Raw genomic sequence first — 15,008 nt, 5'->3', positions numbered from 1 at the left:
AACCAAGAGAAACGTTCAATTTTTGGAATGGACAATAACCTTGATATTACAAATTGAAGAAATAACTTTTGAAAATATTTTTCACAAAAGGAAGGAACTACAAATGTTTTAGAACATACAATAGACTGACAAAATCGAGAAACCTGTAAGCATAACTAACTTTATGAAAATATTTTTTTCTAGCTACAGTACGTTACTTCTACAGTCCTTCGAAGTTTCATTATACCCAAATTAAAACAAAAAAACGAAAATGCTTAATCTTCACAACGCATAATGTAATGTAAAGGCATTTTGAATGTTTTTCTATAAGGAAATAACCAGATAGCAATAAATTTTGACACAAAAAAAAATCAAATATGACAAGAAAACATATTCTTGATAATAAAACTCAGTAAGATTACATAAAATCTGCGTAATCAACATCTTTATATAAGTGCATCTAACACGGATGTTAATGTATATCTGTTAATGTATATTTGTTAATGTATATTTGCGACAGAAGAACTGTTGTAAAAACAATACAATATTGAAAGCAGACGCTAAGGAAAACATTATCTCATCAATATAATGATATTTCCTGTGGAACTTCCTTTTTTCTAAAAAAAAATAAATGGCAGTAACCTTTCGATATGCAAATTAAGCCTTTATGAACTTTATTAGAATGATAATATCTAAACTATCAGTATTAAAAGATATATGACTTAAAAGTAGGTATAAAACTGGGGGCACACATAAGATTTTTGTCATGATTTTGAGTAAAATCTACTGTGTGCCCACACTTTCACAATAAGAATATAGCGTCATAATCAGGATTCGGAACATCTAGCTAGATTGCTAATGTTGGCGATTTTGATGTCATCTGCGATTTCTTTATCTGTGTAAAAAGAGCAAGAGACAAAACTCCACAAGGCGTCATCATCCAATCAGAGTCATTCCATATTTATTTTATCCAAAGTAAAAAATGGTGAAGAAAACGTGCAAAATGACTGGCTTGAATTTCCTGTGTCCCATGGTCGTTGATGAAACTCTTCAGAAGACTAGTTTTAAACAAAAATCAGTGGCAAAAGTCCTCTGTATGCCCATAGCTGAATATTTCCTTGATTACATGTACTTAGAAATAGGTAAATAGGTACATTTCCTTCATCACATAAAATAGACTGAATATATTTCCTTCAGTCACTCATAAATCCAATATGGCTTACCTTGATCAGCATTAGCAAATAGAATAGGTGCCAACAGATCGTTTATTCGTATCTGAGACAGAAGTGTTGGTTGAGATGTGGTGTTAAACCACATGGTGTTCAAACCACCCAGAGTGTTAGCTCAGTGTTCGTTTCAGGCTACATCCAAAGATAATTGGATACTAGTTCAACGATTCAAAATCACATGTTCACAAATATCAATTTCAAATATCACTTATTTTCAATCACAATGTCATTCAAGTTCTGCACTCAATCACTTTGAAACTAGCTTTGGGTACACCTTATATCCTCTATATCAAAATCTTTAATTTGCTATATCACTGATAAGGGTAGAGAAAGACGGGTAGAGAAATCACTATGTTCAAGGTCCTAAGAAGAAAATTTTATCTCTAAAATTGTGACTCTTTATCAACACAGATTATGGTCTTGAATTAATGTTATACAATTTCAAAATGGCTTCTCACACTGAACAATGGCTTTATCAACATGTTTTGTTTTAATCAAAGCAGTCACAAATACATGTATCTTTAAGCTACCACTAAGAGTTTTTGTTTATTTGTGTTCAGTTTTTTTTTTATTTATCAAACACAATGTAAATAGTGAACAGTTGGGGTCCATAGTCTAAATAATCCATAAATGATTCATTTTGTTTTACTAACAAAATATATAGTAAATGTTCAAATCAAACCAAATACCCTTTTAAAAAAAAATTATTGAAGATTTTTGAATAACGCACATTTACTTTAAGTATATACTACAAGCAATGTTGCATCAGACAAGAGTATTTCAGGGTCAATGACTAACATGTGACGCGGGTCGAGATAGCATGCCCTAAAATATAAATCATGTACTTATCAAGACTATATCCAGAAATTAATAATACAATTAAATAGTTCACAAAGGTTTGATGAACACTATCACTATGTCACAGCAAAATGATCAGACTATATTCACACAAAGCAGACCACGCTTACTCTTTTTAAAACACCTGATGGTACTTCTCTTTGGAGGAGTCCACTACAATACAACTTTTACTCTCGATTTGGTCATACTTTGGACAAGATTTTAAGTTTCAACAAAACTGATCTGAATAACAGTGTCAACATTTCTTTGAAGTAATGCCAAGCCTTTTTCAGTATCCAATTTCACAGTGACAGAAGGCTGCACAGAGGCAAGGACCAATCACAATAACTTTTTCACATCCGCAGAGCATCAATTAAAACACACCCTTTCACATTTGCTGACTCTATATATCAATTGTACATATATCAATTGTACAAGGTTTGAAACATTCATTCCTCGACAACAGCTGGTGACACATACAAAAATATTGCTTATATTATATTATACAGAATAAACATCAAAAATATTGTGTAGTAATTTGACAACTTTTACGCAGCAATAGGACATCATTATTCATTCATCTGAAAATCTTAATTGCAAGCTTAAAACATTTGCATAATTAATGTGGTTTGATTTTTGGACCCTTAGAAGCAGAAGCTATGACCTCAGTGCGTTTGAACTGAATTGAAGCTGCAGTTCCTATTGTTTAATAGATAGATCTCTTATAATCTTACCATATTTCATTAACAACCATTCAACAAACTCTACAATTCAATACCTAACAGCTCCAAATGCACAGAAAATAAGTACAACGACTTCAATGATCTAAAATGGATGTTATTGTAAATTTCAGCTTTTTAAACTGATAGAGCTCAATCACAGTTATCTGTATCACTTTTCAGTAAAAAAAATCTTGCGTGCAATTACCTTGCAGTTATCTGCTAATAATGCAAATATCTTAACAACAATATCCCTTTGACATATCTGAATTCAAAATATGCTTTACTATTAATATTCAGAATAATTAATACGGTTCACAAAATTCAGTATAAGAACATTTTGGAATATTTGGGAGTTGAAATGTAAATTGATCAGTAAATAATATATGTTGATGGGTGGGAGTATAATGAAGTTTTAATTATATTACTAGATGGTATCAATAATACATGGTTAGAATAAATGGCAACATGTGTGTTTAAAGAGAACTTTACAAATTTCAATATTTTGTCAGCTTTTACACTGATTAGTGTAACGCTGGGGGTAGACAAGCATATTTTATCGACCAATCACAAAAGGGCACACATAGCCATTCTGCGATTTGTGCAGGCATAAAAAACCACTGTCAACAAGTGAAAAGCGGATTTTTCAAGCAATTTTTAAATTTGCTCGTCTGCCCCCAGTATAAGAGGTAAAACATGTGCCCAGGGCTTAAGAAATACTAACAGATGTATGAAGTTCCTGTAATTCCAATTCTCGAATTGCCTTACTCTGATCTTAACTCTCAAGGAAATACAAAAATATATATATCACATATGTCAGATGAAATTCAGCATAAAAAAAATGCTATGCACATATGTAAATTTATGCAGAAAATTTTACTTTTTAAAAATAATTTCATAATGATAAAGTGTGTCACTAACAATGTTATTTTGAGAGCTGATGTTCCACTTATCACAAAACTATTTGGTAAAATCTGACTGGGGAAAGAGAGTGTGAAAAAAAGCTCTTGAAATTCCATTTTTATGATACCATACCATGTTGGCTGGATCTTGCCCCTCAGATTGTAGCTGATGCAAAGAAAAATGAAAGGTAACAGTATGGACATTAAGTTAACAAAATGTTATTACTGGAAGCACACCTGCATAATTCTTTTCATAGTAAAAGCAAACAAATGAAATGGGATCATCACTTGCAAACACAGCATGCACATTAATGTGGTTCCAGTCTACAAGTACATAAATTTCTCTACATCTTCAATGTCTGTTTTATGAAGGCAAGAAGAATATTAACAACTTCTCACTACAAATGCTGAATAATTAATCTTTTCATGCTGAAACTTGTTATCTCTTCCAATGTATTCCTGCAACTCTTTTAATGATAGAAAACCTGGAGAAACTAAATAGAGAACTCTATTTTAAGAAAAAAATTCCTGATTTTAAGATTAATTCAATCAATGAGACTGATGGATGTAACTGACTCTTTAATCAATTGACTACTATCTTATTATAGGACAGAAAGAAATCACTTTCATAATTTCAGTGTAAGAATTAAAGTATCAGTTTTTTCGTTTTTTAGGTCTTTGGACTACGAGTACGAATTTCCATTTTAACACATCAAAATTCTCTTTTACTTTTTTGCACTGGTTGAGGCTAATGAAAATGGGCAACACTTAGCAGTGTACAATTATGGAAATTATACCAGGAAAGTGGTATTTGCCTTTGTATTTTCGATTTCCATCTGTTCACGTGAACAATTTGTAGCACATGGGAAAATTAGCATATTTCCATTTCAGCCTTTCCAACTTGCATCAGTGAACGGTAAACCAGGTTGAAAAATCAGAAAGTATTATCTCCTCCCATGCCAGGCGTGAAACCTTGACTAGGCTAGAGAGCAAGTGTCTAAATTAATGCGCCAATGCGGTTTCTTATAATGCAACAACAACAGAATACTGATTGAAAGTAATTGAAAATATTGCCTTACAGTTTACGAAGGAAGTTGACATTAACCTGTTGGGAATCTAGATTGTGTAGTCTCCTCTTCCACATCGATAGATCAAGAACGGAATATTAGCAGACTTCATCCTATCAACGTGACAACATAATTCACATAGAGAGAAATCAATAGCATTACAACACACTGATTCAATCATACCATTCATATTCTGATTTCAAACTACCTAAGATTGGAAGACATAACCAACAAGGTTTATTAAACCATAGACCATGTAGAGTTATACATTTGTTTCCTGCCCTGCTACAAAAAACGAGGACCTGTCCAAAACATCTGGCTCTACCTCTATTCAAGAATACAAGATATTTTGTAAGTTATTGCCTGGGGTAGAGCAGACTCTGATTTTCAAGAAAATGTGAAAAAGACATTTGAAATAGTTTTGTTCAGAATTGCTTAAACTAGTCATTAACAAGTTCTTTCATTAGTACTAATTAATTATTTATTAGTACTTCACTACAACTCAACATGTCTTTACTTTAACTACAATCAATAAGATATCTATTTAATCAAGACCAATAGCAGACCTGTCAGATACATCCACTTTAGAGTAACTTTCTTCAATCCTCATAGTGTGCATTTCTAACCAATAAAAACACTTGATAATTGTTAGCAGCAACATGACAAATATGATACACAAAATCAAACTATCAGGAAACATCTTTATTCATAAAAGTTCAAAAACATAACCTCCCGTGCAAGGTACATCAAATAATCACTTTCATCAATCATGACCTATATATCAATTTGCAGTCATGTTGTCCATTTATGATGGTCTATTGGAATATTAGTCAAAGGTGTGAAATTTTTAAAGGTGTGAATATTATCGTGTCCAATGCACACCCCAATTCCTCATACTTCGAGTCCATTGTAATTCTGGTCAGGGAAATTTTATATTCACAGCTAAATATTTTCCAATCAAAATTGGCCTTGAAATCTTTCTAGGAACTCTCAGCCAATCAAATCACTAGTGAAATATGCTTCGTTCGAAAACGTCAACAAAACAAAAGCAGCGTGACACTTAAAAGTTTTGATTAATGGACAATACAGAATTACGTAAGAGTTTCGTTAAAGAATTGAAGCTGACAGAAAATAACTGTAGATGTGTTTTGTTTACATGACCTTTCTTCATTTCTGTTCTAACTTAACCATAAATAACACAATCTCATTTCAGAACCCACAAAACTTAGTCTAATGTTAAATACGGGTTAAAAAGACTGTGTCAAAACCCGTATTCAAGATATGATGGTATGAATATAGGAATGAATTGAGAGATGACTAATGTGTACTTTAATATATCTTTTTTTCCTTGGATTTTGACTGATCATTAAATTTTCCAAATTTTCAACAATAATGGCTTATTGTTTATTTCCAAATTCGGTCTTGAACCAAAATGTATTGGAGTAATTTACTAAATTTCGATATATGTTTATCAAAGACCTGATATAAAATAAGCAAAAATGCCTAACCATGAAGAAATAAGGTTGTGAGTTTCAAAAATTGACATTAGTCAAAATACTTTTCTCACCAAATAGTATAGGGACAATTTGTTCAGTAAAAATCCATGTTCATTAGCATTGTATTATAGTTTGTTATGGATGGATTATATTTGGACAAAAAACATGAACCTTACTTTGTAGGACGCAATCTGAATAATGAGGTTGTGAAAATGATTTATTCGTAGATGGACCGTACACCATATCCAACATGCGACCTACCAATAAATGATATTTAACAGAACTCTTTCAATGAACATAGTTTTGTTTTTTATATCCTGTCTAGGACAAAAGGTAAGTCTTGTATAAAAGTGAAAATTAGAATTTTACAAAATCAACTCCTGTATCACAATTCAGAGCAAATGACAATTGACTAAAGAATGAAGGGGTAAATTATTTTGAATTACCTCCCTTTAACTTTAATGATAACAATAATCGTAAAGAAATTTAAATAAAATTTTCAAATTTATATCTTTTTTAAGTATGTCTGCTGAAGTGAAAGAATGTCATTATGTAATTCAACAAGTGGAATGGTTTTCTTTGTCAAATTAGTTCATGTAAGGTCTCATTTGCAAAGAATTTAAAAACGTTTGCACGTAAAATCTAGAACCATCTTAAAAGCAGAATTCAAACACTCTTCTAAGGATAAGGTATCTTCTTAACTAGCCAAGATTTAATGTAGAGAAAAAAAAAAGGGCAAAAAAGAAGACAAAACAGTTCAAAGATTTTATTTCAAGACAAAATAAAAGACAACTTACCTATAGCTCTGGATCTCTTCTGTTTCAAGTTCCATTCTTCTGTTCTTGAACCAGTGCTGTATGATTTACTTAAAGATGGTTCTGTACGGGACAAGGGAAACGATGTACCGGCATCTACAGCAGTTACTTTACGATTCTTATCAACTTCGAATCTGGGAAAGATTTGAGACGACTGGTCAAAACTAGTGGCCCTCTCATACTCTTCTTTATCCTCTTCCGGACGCTTGTAGCCATATTGTGCCTGGCTACGAGAACCGTATAATTTTTTATGTGGATGACAGTTTCCATCGCTATCCTCGTCACTGGCATGATAACCTTGCCTGTGAAATGTTTTTAATTCGATTCCATACTCATCTAGTTGGGTAACATTATATTCACCCTTTCCAGAATCTTCACTTCGAGGTGATTCCACAGAACTTTTGTCAGATTCCACATCTATGGCTTCGTCATATTCGGGAGATGTTACATCCTGAATTTTGACAGAATCAATGACAGAATCACTACGCTTGGGATAATAATCATAGGCTCCACGAGCCTCCTCACTCATTTCTGATGATAAACTGTTTTTTCGGCTAACGGTTGCTGGTCTTCCAGAATCAGTTAGACTACCGTGCTTGTGTAATCGTGATGATGATGACATTGAGTGATAAGGACCTGAAGTCTCATCATCATCATCACTCAAGGCACCCACACTGACAGTAGCAGTAACTCTAGTAGGTTTAGATCTACTCATCTTAGATTTTCCCGGTGCTAAACTAAACGACCGGGCATCTACCACCCACTCATTAAACTCTCCTTCTGGCAACTCAGCAATAAAACGAGCTCTCTCTTTTATCCAATGCAACTGAAAGTAGAAAGGATATAACTTATTTAAAAGGTAACCATGTTAAATTAAACGACGAAATTATCACAGCAATTCTGATGTATCCCATCATGTCAATGGAAATCTCCATGCAAAACCAAATCAGTGATATATCATCATGCAATTCAATTTCAAATCCTCAATTGGTCATATCTATTCCATCAAAACAATGTTGTGGTAGTGCATTTCAGTATATTAAAGGTGTTACAATTCACGAATTCTATGGTTTATTTTGTATATTTCACTTTGTCTCTAAAAACTATATCATGATTCGGATGTGAAAGTCAACCCAGATTGGCTTTCAGAGATTTTTTTATTCTGTTTGGAGCTGGATACTTATAAAGCAATCTAATTTCAGAACAGATAAGAAGTAATTATCCCTTTTTCTCCTACATTGAAAAAAAAAAAATTACTCAAATGGGTAACAAAACATTATCCACCTACATTATTGTAAAAATCAAGTCTTATTGGAACAGGTCAACTAAAAACATAAAATATTCAACTTTGTAGCTTTGTAGGATGAACCATTTGAAACAAGAGAAATTATAAAATCTATTTAAAACAAAAGGAGAAGCTTCACTTTCTAAAATAATATCTCAGTATAATAAAAATTTCACAACAATATTGTCAAGTAAAAAAGAGCAAAGAGGTTACATTTCAATGGCTTATTCATATATTTACTCTTTTTCTACACCTACATACAAATGATTTGAACTTTAACCTATGGTTTAACCAATGAAATTAACTGGTTTTAAGCTTTTATGTCTATTATGGTAACATTAGGTATAAGGTGACCTAATTCTAGTTTGACTTTTACAAGTCTTACTAGTAAATTTACTCACTGCTTTACACAAGGTTGACTGATACTCTAAACTAAAAATCAGTCTTGTTGAATTGCATTCAAATTGGAATAAAATGGAGCTTAAAGGAATTTTCAACCTTTGGTGTGCATTGGGAACACAGATAGCATCAATTTGCACCATTACCTTTCAGCCAGACATATGTAGTCTTCACAATCCCACTACCATAAGCGTTTTATGCGTACAAAGGCCCTGACATACTATTATCAGCACAGAGTGATAATGACGTCGCATGCATTGCAATCAAGCATTTCTAAAATTATGTATATACCACTCACATCCAACACAAAATTAGAATAAAGCAAATGTACACTTTAGAAGCTAGAAACCTTTTCATAACCCATTCAATGAAATGATAATCAACAATGTTTAGCAGCATTCAAGTCTTTTCTGATTTTCATCTGTTCAAATTCTCTATCCCTTGCCATAAACATCTACGTGGTAGACAACATATCGGAATTAAGGCAATTCAAATAGAATAGACTAATAGAGATTTTATGGATGTTTAACTATTTAAGTGGGTGTAATAAGAATTTACAGGATGTGGATGCAAATGAAACTTGTAATGCTTGCATACATGCAACACAACAAGGCCCAGATCCTTCAATAGCAGAAAAAAAATTTAATTTTTCAAATAGTGAAGTCAGCCATAATACTTCACAAATTGGTGTCCCAGGTTCACTAAAACGGACATCAAATTATAATCTTATAGAAATCTGAATTCTACTTTCTATAGCCAGATCTAATTCAGAACATGAACATTACTAAGAAAGCTGGTCCAAGCCACGCTCATGGAGATAAAGGTAGAGAATGAAAAAATTTGTTTATTGTTTGTTGTTTGTACTATCCATATATTTATGGACCACACCTTTAATAAAATACCAGAAATAAAATCTTTGACCTATCAGGCATCACATTTTTACATTAAAGTAGAGATAAGCTTATATATGATAAGCAGAAAAATCATATCTGGTCTATAATATGACATAGTAAACCAAATATTTACAGGCCTAAATCAAGACATTCTCTGAAAAATGATAAAATATAGAAGGACATGCATCAGTAAATCCTAATAAGTTTTGAAACTTCTTGGTCAATAGTAAAAATGACATTTATAATAAGTAATGTTATGTTATTGCTGAAATTGTTTATAGAAAAGAAAACAACTGTTCGACCAAATCTAGAAGAGAATTTATTTCAAATGTTGAATAACCAATCCTTAAGCTTACATTAAAAGGGTTTCAATGCATTGCAAGACAAAAAACATATGACATGTAATTACAAATTGGATTTTGGATTATTTGTGAAATGAATGAAAAAATTTGATGCCGACATATCAGTGTTCCCTGTTATTTGTGAGTACTGACCCTAAATCTGTCAAACCAAATGAAAAGAATAAGATTGATAGGAATGAAAGGATAGAATTATTATTTCCCTCTGCGAAATATGTCATGATGAACACAGCCTATGCTGTAAATATTATGATGTCTATGCTGCAATATTCAAACCATAAAAACAATTCAATTAATTTTAGATCAAAATGTTGCCAGTCATCACTGTCAGAAAAAGGTCTTTCCCACAGTAACCTTATTATTGTGTTAGATTAAAGTGATCAGCTTTAAACTATTTGTAATCTCTATAGGGGTGTGTGCTCTGTGTTTTCTCCATTTTAGGACACGATGTAGTGTGATTGTAATGGTAGACCGAGAGTGAAGGACGTATGCTATACACCAGCAGGCCTACCTGTACTTCTAATTTCTTTCATTTTCCACCATGTTTCAGCTATAATTTTGGGTTGGGCATCAGAAAATGGCTTCTGACAATCATAGATTGGTTGAAGAATGGGATATGTCGAATAATAGCCAAAAAGAGAAGCAAGACACGTCATAAAGTACAACGCGGCTAGCTACAGTGTCGGTCGAGAAATGATTAATAAATGTATGCAAATATGCAAGGCCAAGGTCATGGTTAACATCAGCCTTCGACATGGACATCCAGACCCAAACACACGCACATTTTTCTAAAACGTCTGGACGTCAGAAAATATTACCCGGAAGTACTTATTGTATTAAGAGAAGATAACTCCAATAATCACACTGAATATTTTGAAAAAAAATATATATTGTTTCAACATAAGGTTTTTTTTTAAATTTATGACTAAGATTTTTGACCATGAACTATTCTAAAATCAACCAAATATGTCTAGAGACATTACCTAGGAGCAATTTTAAACACGCCTTAAAAATTTGCGGGTCAAGACGGGTCAATTTCAAAACAAAACACATCAAAAGTTTTGATAGTTACCAACTTCGTAGAACTTATGTCAAGCTACTTACTTGTGATTTCGGGATATTTTGGGGTAATATTGAATCATAGACAGTGAAAAAATTTTCTTGATCCGAATTTCGAAGGGCAGATCCTAGTAAGAATGCGTATTTATCACATTCAACCGGTCCACATTCTTCCATCTCGTTAAGCATCCATTTTGGGACCGTCTCCAGGCAAGCGAAATGCCCACAAGGTGGCGCCCAATGATTTCGGCTTTCACGCCTCGATAAACACTGAAAACGTTTTGGGCGTGTAGTAATTTAAATGGCGCCCCATTCACTCATTTGCAAACGAATACCAATATCGACTTACAATATAAATTTATAAAATCTGTGCTTTAGCCTAGTACCTATATTTCTTTTCTGTGGACTTCAACAAGGGGTTCGACATTCAGTTCCATATCGGACTAAATGTTCGAGAATTAATCATATGGAAAATTCTTTCGGTAAAAAAATATCTTCTTTCTAGTTTTACCAATTGTGTAGAACTACCTCAGTTTTACTGGAATTGCAAGAACTACAGACGTTTATAGTTTATAGAGTAATTAAAGATGACAGCTTCTTCACATTGCAGACAAAATTTCTTAAAACAACTCATGAAATAAACTTATAGATATCTGTGCCTTAGTTCCTATTTTTCTTTTTTGTGAAGGGTTTAGGCTAGTGAGACTAAAAACTTGAAAGTATGCATTGATTAGACCTTAGTAGATCGCATTCTAAACTTCCAAGAATCGGAAAAATCATTTTGACTATATTTCTATCGTTTTCCATTCAGATTGTTGAGATGTAAAAGTATCCCACCCGAATTACTCCATTATACTGAGTCCAAAAAAATGCGCTTCGGTTCTGGATAATCTGGACTTGTTATTGATTTGAGAGGAAAATCATAATAAGTCTTCATCTACCTTTTTGCAGATAAAGCCATTAAAGATGACTGAAAACGTATTTTTGTTTGTACCAAATATCATAGGTAGTTTTACATTGACTTGTAGATATTATTATATATCAAAATGTAAATTTTTGCATGGTAACTGGTAAGAAATTAGGAAAAAAATCATTTTCAACTTCCACATCACCAATGTCAATGACATCATGATGATACTCCTTTTTATTCCCAAAGACACCAGAGAATAAGTGTTCCAGCCTATTACTATTTAGTTGAGTCTAAATCTGGAATTTACAAAATTATTAGCAGACACTAGTCTAAAAGATAAAGGGTAAATAAAACCCATATTTTGTAGAAGTAGATCTACACTTATCACATGAATGATGAAATGAATAACTTCCTTATCTACTTTAAGATTATTTCAGAATAATATGTGCATTTGTATCATTTTACTACATGCCATTTGACCATTACCGAGCTGCATTCTTTTACTTATTAAGTGGTTTTCTTGATGCATTTGATGGTCATTTTGCTAGAATGCTGAATCAGAGTAAGTATGATAACTAGCCTAGGCCGGTAGCCAGACTTGATTGTTCGGGGGTGCATATAATAATATATATATCCAGAGAAGCAATGGGATATGGTGTTTAGTGGCAGTTATGAAATTTGTCGGTTGTGAGAATTTTCTCAGAGGGGCAAACCATTTTTTCAGTCCCCCAACCCCCCCCACCAGTAGCTACGGGCCTGAACTAGCCTAGCACAATTACCCTATAAGCAGTTAACTATAATATTCCTGGTCATATTTCTACTAATTATTTTGTCCATGAAGCAGAATTTATTTTGAATATTTTTTGATGCTGTGAAAAAAGAAATAATTGAATAAGTCAGTATTTGATTAACGACAGTTTTACTACTTTCTGGAATAAATTGAAAGTTTTTGTCATTATCTTGTTAAAAGAAGTGCACAAAATTGTAAGAGTTAAATAAATATTCATGCATATATTGTTATTTTAGTAATAAAGTATAGTAATTGATATTTATTACAGCGAGTAAACTAGGAGCTATGTTAGATCAGTTAACAGACCGTATTAGTACTATGTGTTTGTGTGGTGTACTATGTTATTTCTACCCCAAGTACATCATATTCTTTCAATTCAGTATGGCTTTAGATATCTTTAGTCACTGGATTCATCTTCATAGGTAAGATATTTTTCACTTCAATAAAACTTAACAGGCGAACAGGCTCAGTAAAATCTGCTGCTGCCGTTCAATTTATTGGTAGTTTGAATTTGAGAGCAATTTGCTTGTTTCATCAAAAATAGATTGGTTTATACAACTATATTTAAAAACAATTTAGTGATTGGTCAATCTGAGGATGAGAATAATTAATATGAGCATCTAGGATACCTATCTGGTTCAAATTTGATTTGTATTTCAAGATTGATTTTATTTCAGCTCTCTTATGATTGGTAAAGAGAATCATAAACATATAGATCTATCTGAGAATTTTATATTGAGACATTACTATACCAACAGGGTAAGTGCATGTGCAGGATTTTTATCAGAGATAGTAAAGTCCTTTCTTAATTTTATATGCATACCAGTACTTTTTTTTATTCATAAAATCACACTAATGCATCATTTTCCTGGCTTTGAGAATAGACTGTGGGTGTTGGAATCTTTATATCATTTGCCTGACGTTACAAATGTCCTGGGTTCTAGTTCTAATCTTGTTCTGTGTGTGTCATCCTATCCCATTATTCCAGTCGTCTCAGCTGTAAATGGGTACAGATACTCTAGGAAAGATGAAAGAGATTGGGCAATAGATCAATAGGTAGATCAGATCAAACTTTACCAGTGGGCCAAGATTTCAAGGAAGTGAAAGCATAACAAATTGACAATAAAATATGTCAACTGAATCTGTAAATCTTTTTTCAGCAACTACTATTTGTGTTTTGTGCTGCTAATGAGTTGTTCTTTTGCTTGCTGTATCTACGTTACTTTACTATTGGACCAGTCTGTAAGTAACTACATTGAAATGTTGAAAGTAATAAATACATGTATTGTAGAAGTTTTTAGCAATGATAATTACCTTATTTATAACTGTGCATCTAATATGCCATTGAAAGATTATGTTCTGTAATGTTATTATGACAATTTACAGAACAATAATAGAGGAAAATGGGGAAATGACCACTTTTACCAACATTTTTTTCATTTTGAAGACAATTTTTAACATTCAGGAAAATGTGAAATTTTGAATACCCTAAATGAAAATAAAACCTGTATGAAATATCAGAATGGTGCATCAAAGTACCCTTTTGTACCTGTTTAGATTTTTGCTAATCTTTGTAACTTCGTATCTATTTGGATACTGTAACCATGTTAAAAATTGATCATAAATTTAATTTATTTTCAATTCTGTATTTTTCAGTACCTTTGGGACCTCTATCTATTGGTTTATGGACATTGATCTTATGTATAACGGCACCAATAGCCTTTGCCAAAATGGTTATCAGTGGAGTTCATCTTGTAGTAGCTTGCCAGAATATAGCTTCTATTGATGTTACTGAACGGGAAAGGGCTTTCAGACATGGTAAAAGTAAATGAGAATGTTTTCAGGGTTAGATTAGGCCCTAGTCTCTCAAAAGAAATCTTATGATATGATTTTCTTGCAAGTGTGTACATTTTCACACCTGCCATAAGACAAGAGTTTTGAGAAACATGGTCTGGGGCTGTTTATTTGCCTGCCCTGTCTCATTTATTGTGGCTACCATGTTGATCTCAATATATTTTGAAATGGGATGGTAATCAGCCCTGATTAGATCAAAATTAATTTTATAATATTCTTTAGCTTTAACTGTTCACAAATCATATTGAACATGTGAACCGATGATTAGCTTGAGATATAGGACTGTTATATAGTTTAACTAAAAGTTACTCCAAAAAGGAGTGGTATTTGAACAACTTTGACGTTGAGAGTATATCTATGCTTATTTTTTGTTGTACACACAATGTAGGTGTTAGTATATTAAAATATTTAAGTG

The 15,008-nt window shown here is 32.5% G+C and overlaps 2 protein-coding genes across 2 annotated transcripts; one reads left to right on the top strand and one right to left on the bottom strand.

The window, feature by feature from the left end:
• Positions 1-6,364: 6,364 nt before the first annotated feature.
• On the bottom strand, positions 6,365-11,246 carry LOTGIDRAFT_238395 (hypothetical protein; the record flags this gene model as incomplete). Its single annotated transcript, XM_009050094.1, has 3 exons — positions 11,085-11,246; positions 7,027-7,870; positions 6,365-6,486 (listed from the first exon to the last, which is right to left on the bottom strand). Exons 1-3 carry the CDS (start codon positions 11,226-11,228, stop codon positions 6,365-6,367), a joined length of 1,110 nt encoding a protein of 369 aa, XP_009048342.1. The 5' UTR covers positions 11,229-11,246.
• A 759-nt stretch (positions 11,247-12,005) lies between these two features.
• Positions 12,006-14,662, top strand: LOTGIDRAFT_225546 (hypothetical protein; the record flags this gene model as incomplete). Its single annotated transcript, XM_009050093.1, has 6 exons — positions 12,006-12,048; positions 12,377-12,511; positions 13,008-13,161; positions 13,417-13,498; positions 13,900-13,981; positions 14,396-14,662. 6 exons carry the CDS (start codon positions 12,006-12,008, stop codon positions 14,569-14,571), a joined length of 672 nt encoding a protein of 223 aa, XP_009048341.1. The 3' UTR covers positions 14,572-14,662.
• Positions 14,663-15,008: the final 346 nt, after the last annotated feature.

The sequence above is a fragment of the Lottia gigantea genome (genome assembly GCF_000327385.1).
Source record: "Lottia gigantea unplaced genomic scaffold LOTGIsca_144, whole genome shotgun sequence".
Classification (NCBI taxonomy): domain Eukaryota; kingdom Metazoa; phylum Mollusca; class Gastropoda; family Lottiidae; genus Lottia; species Lottia gigantea.
This window is presented reverse-complemented; position numbering and strand designations above follow the sequence as displayed.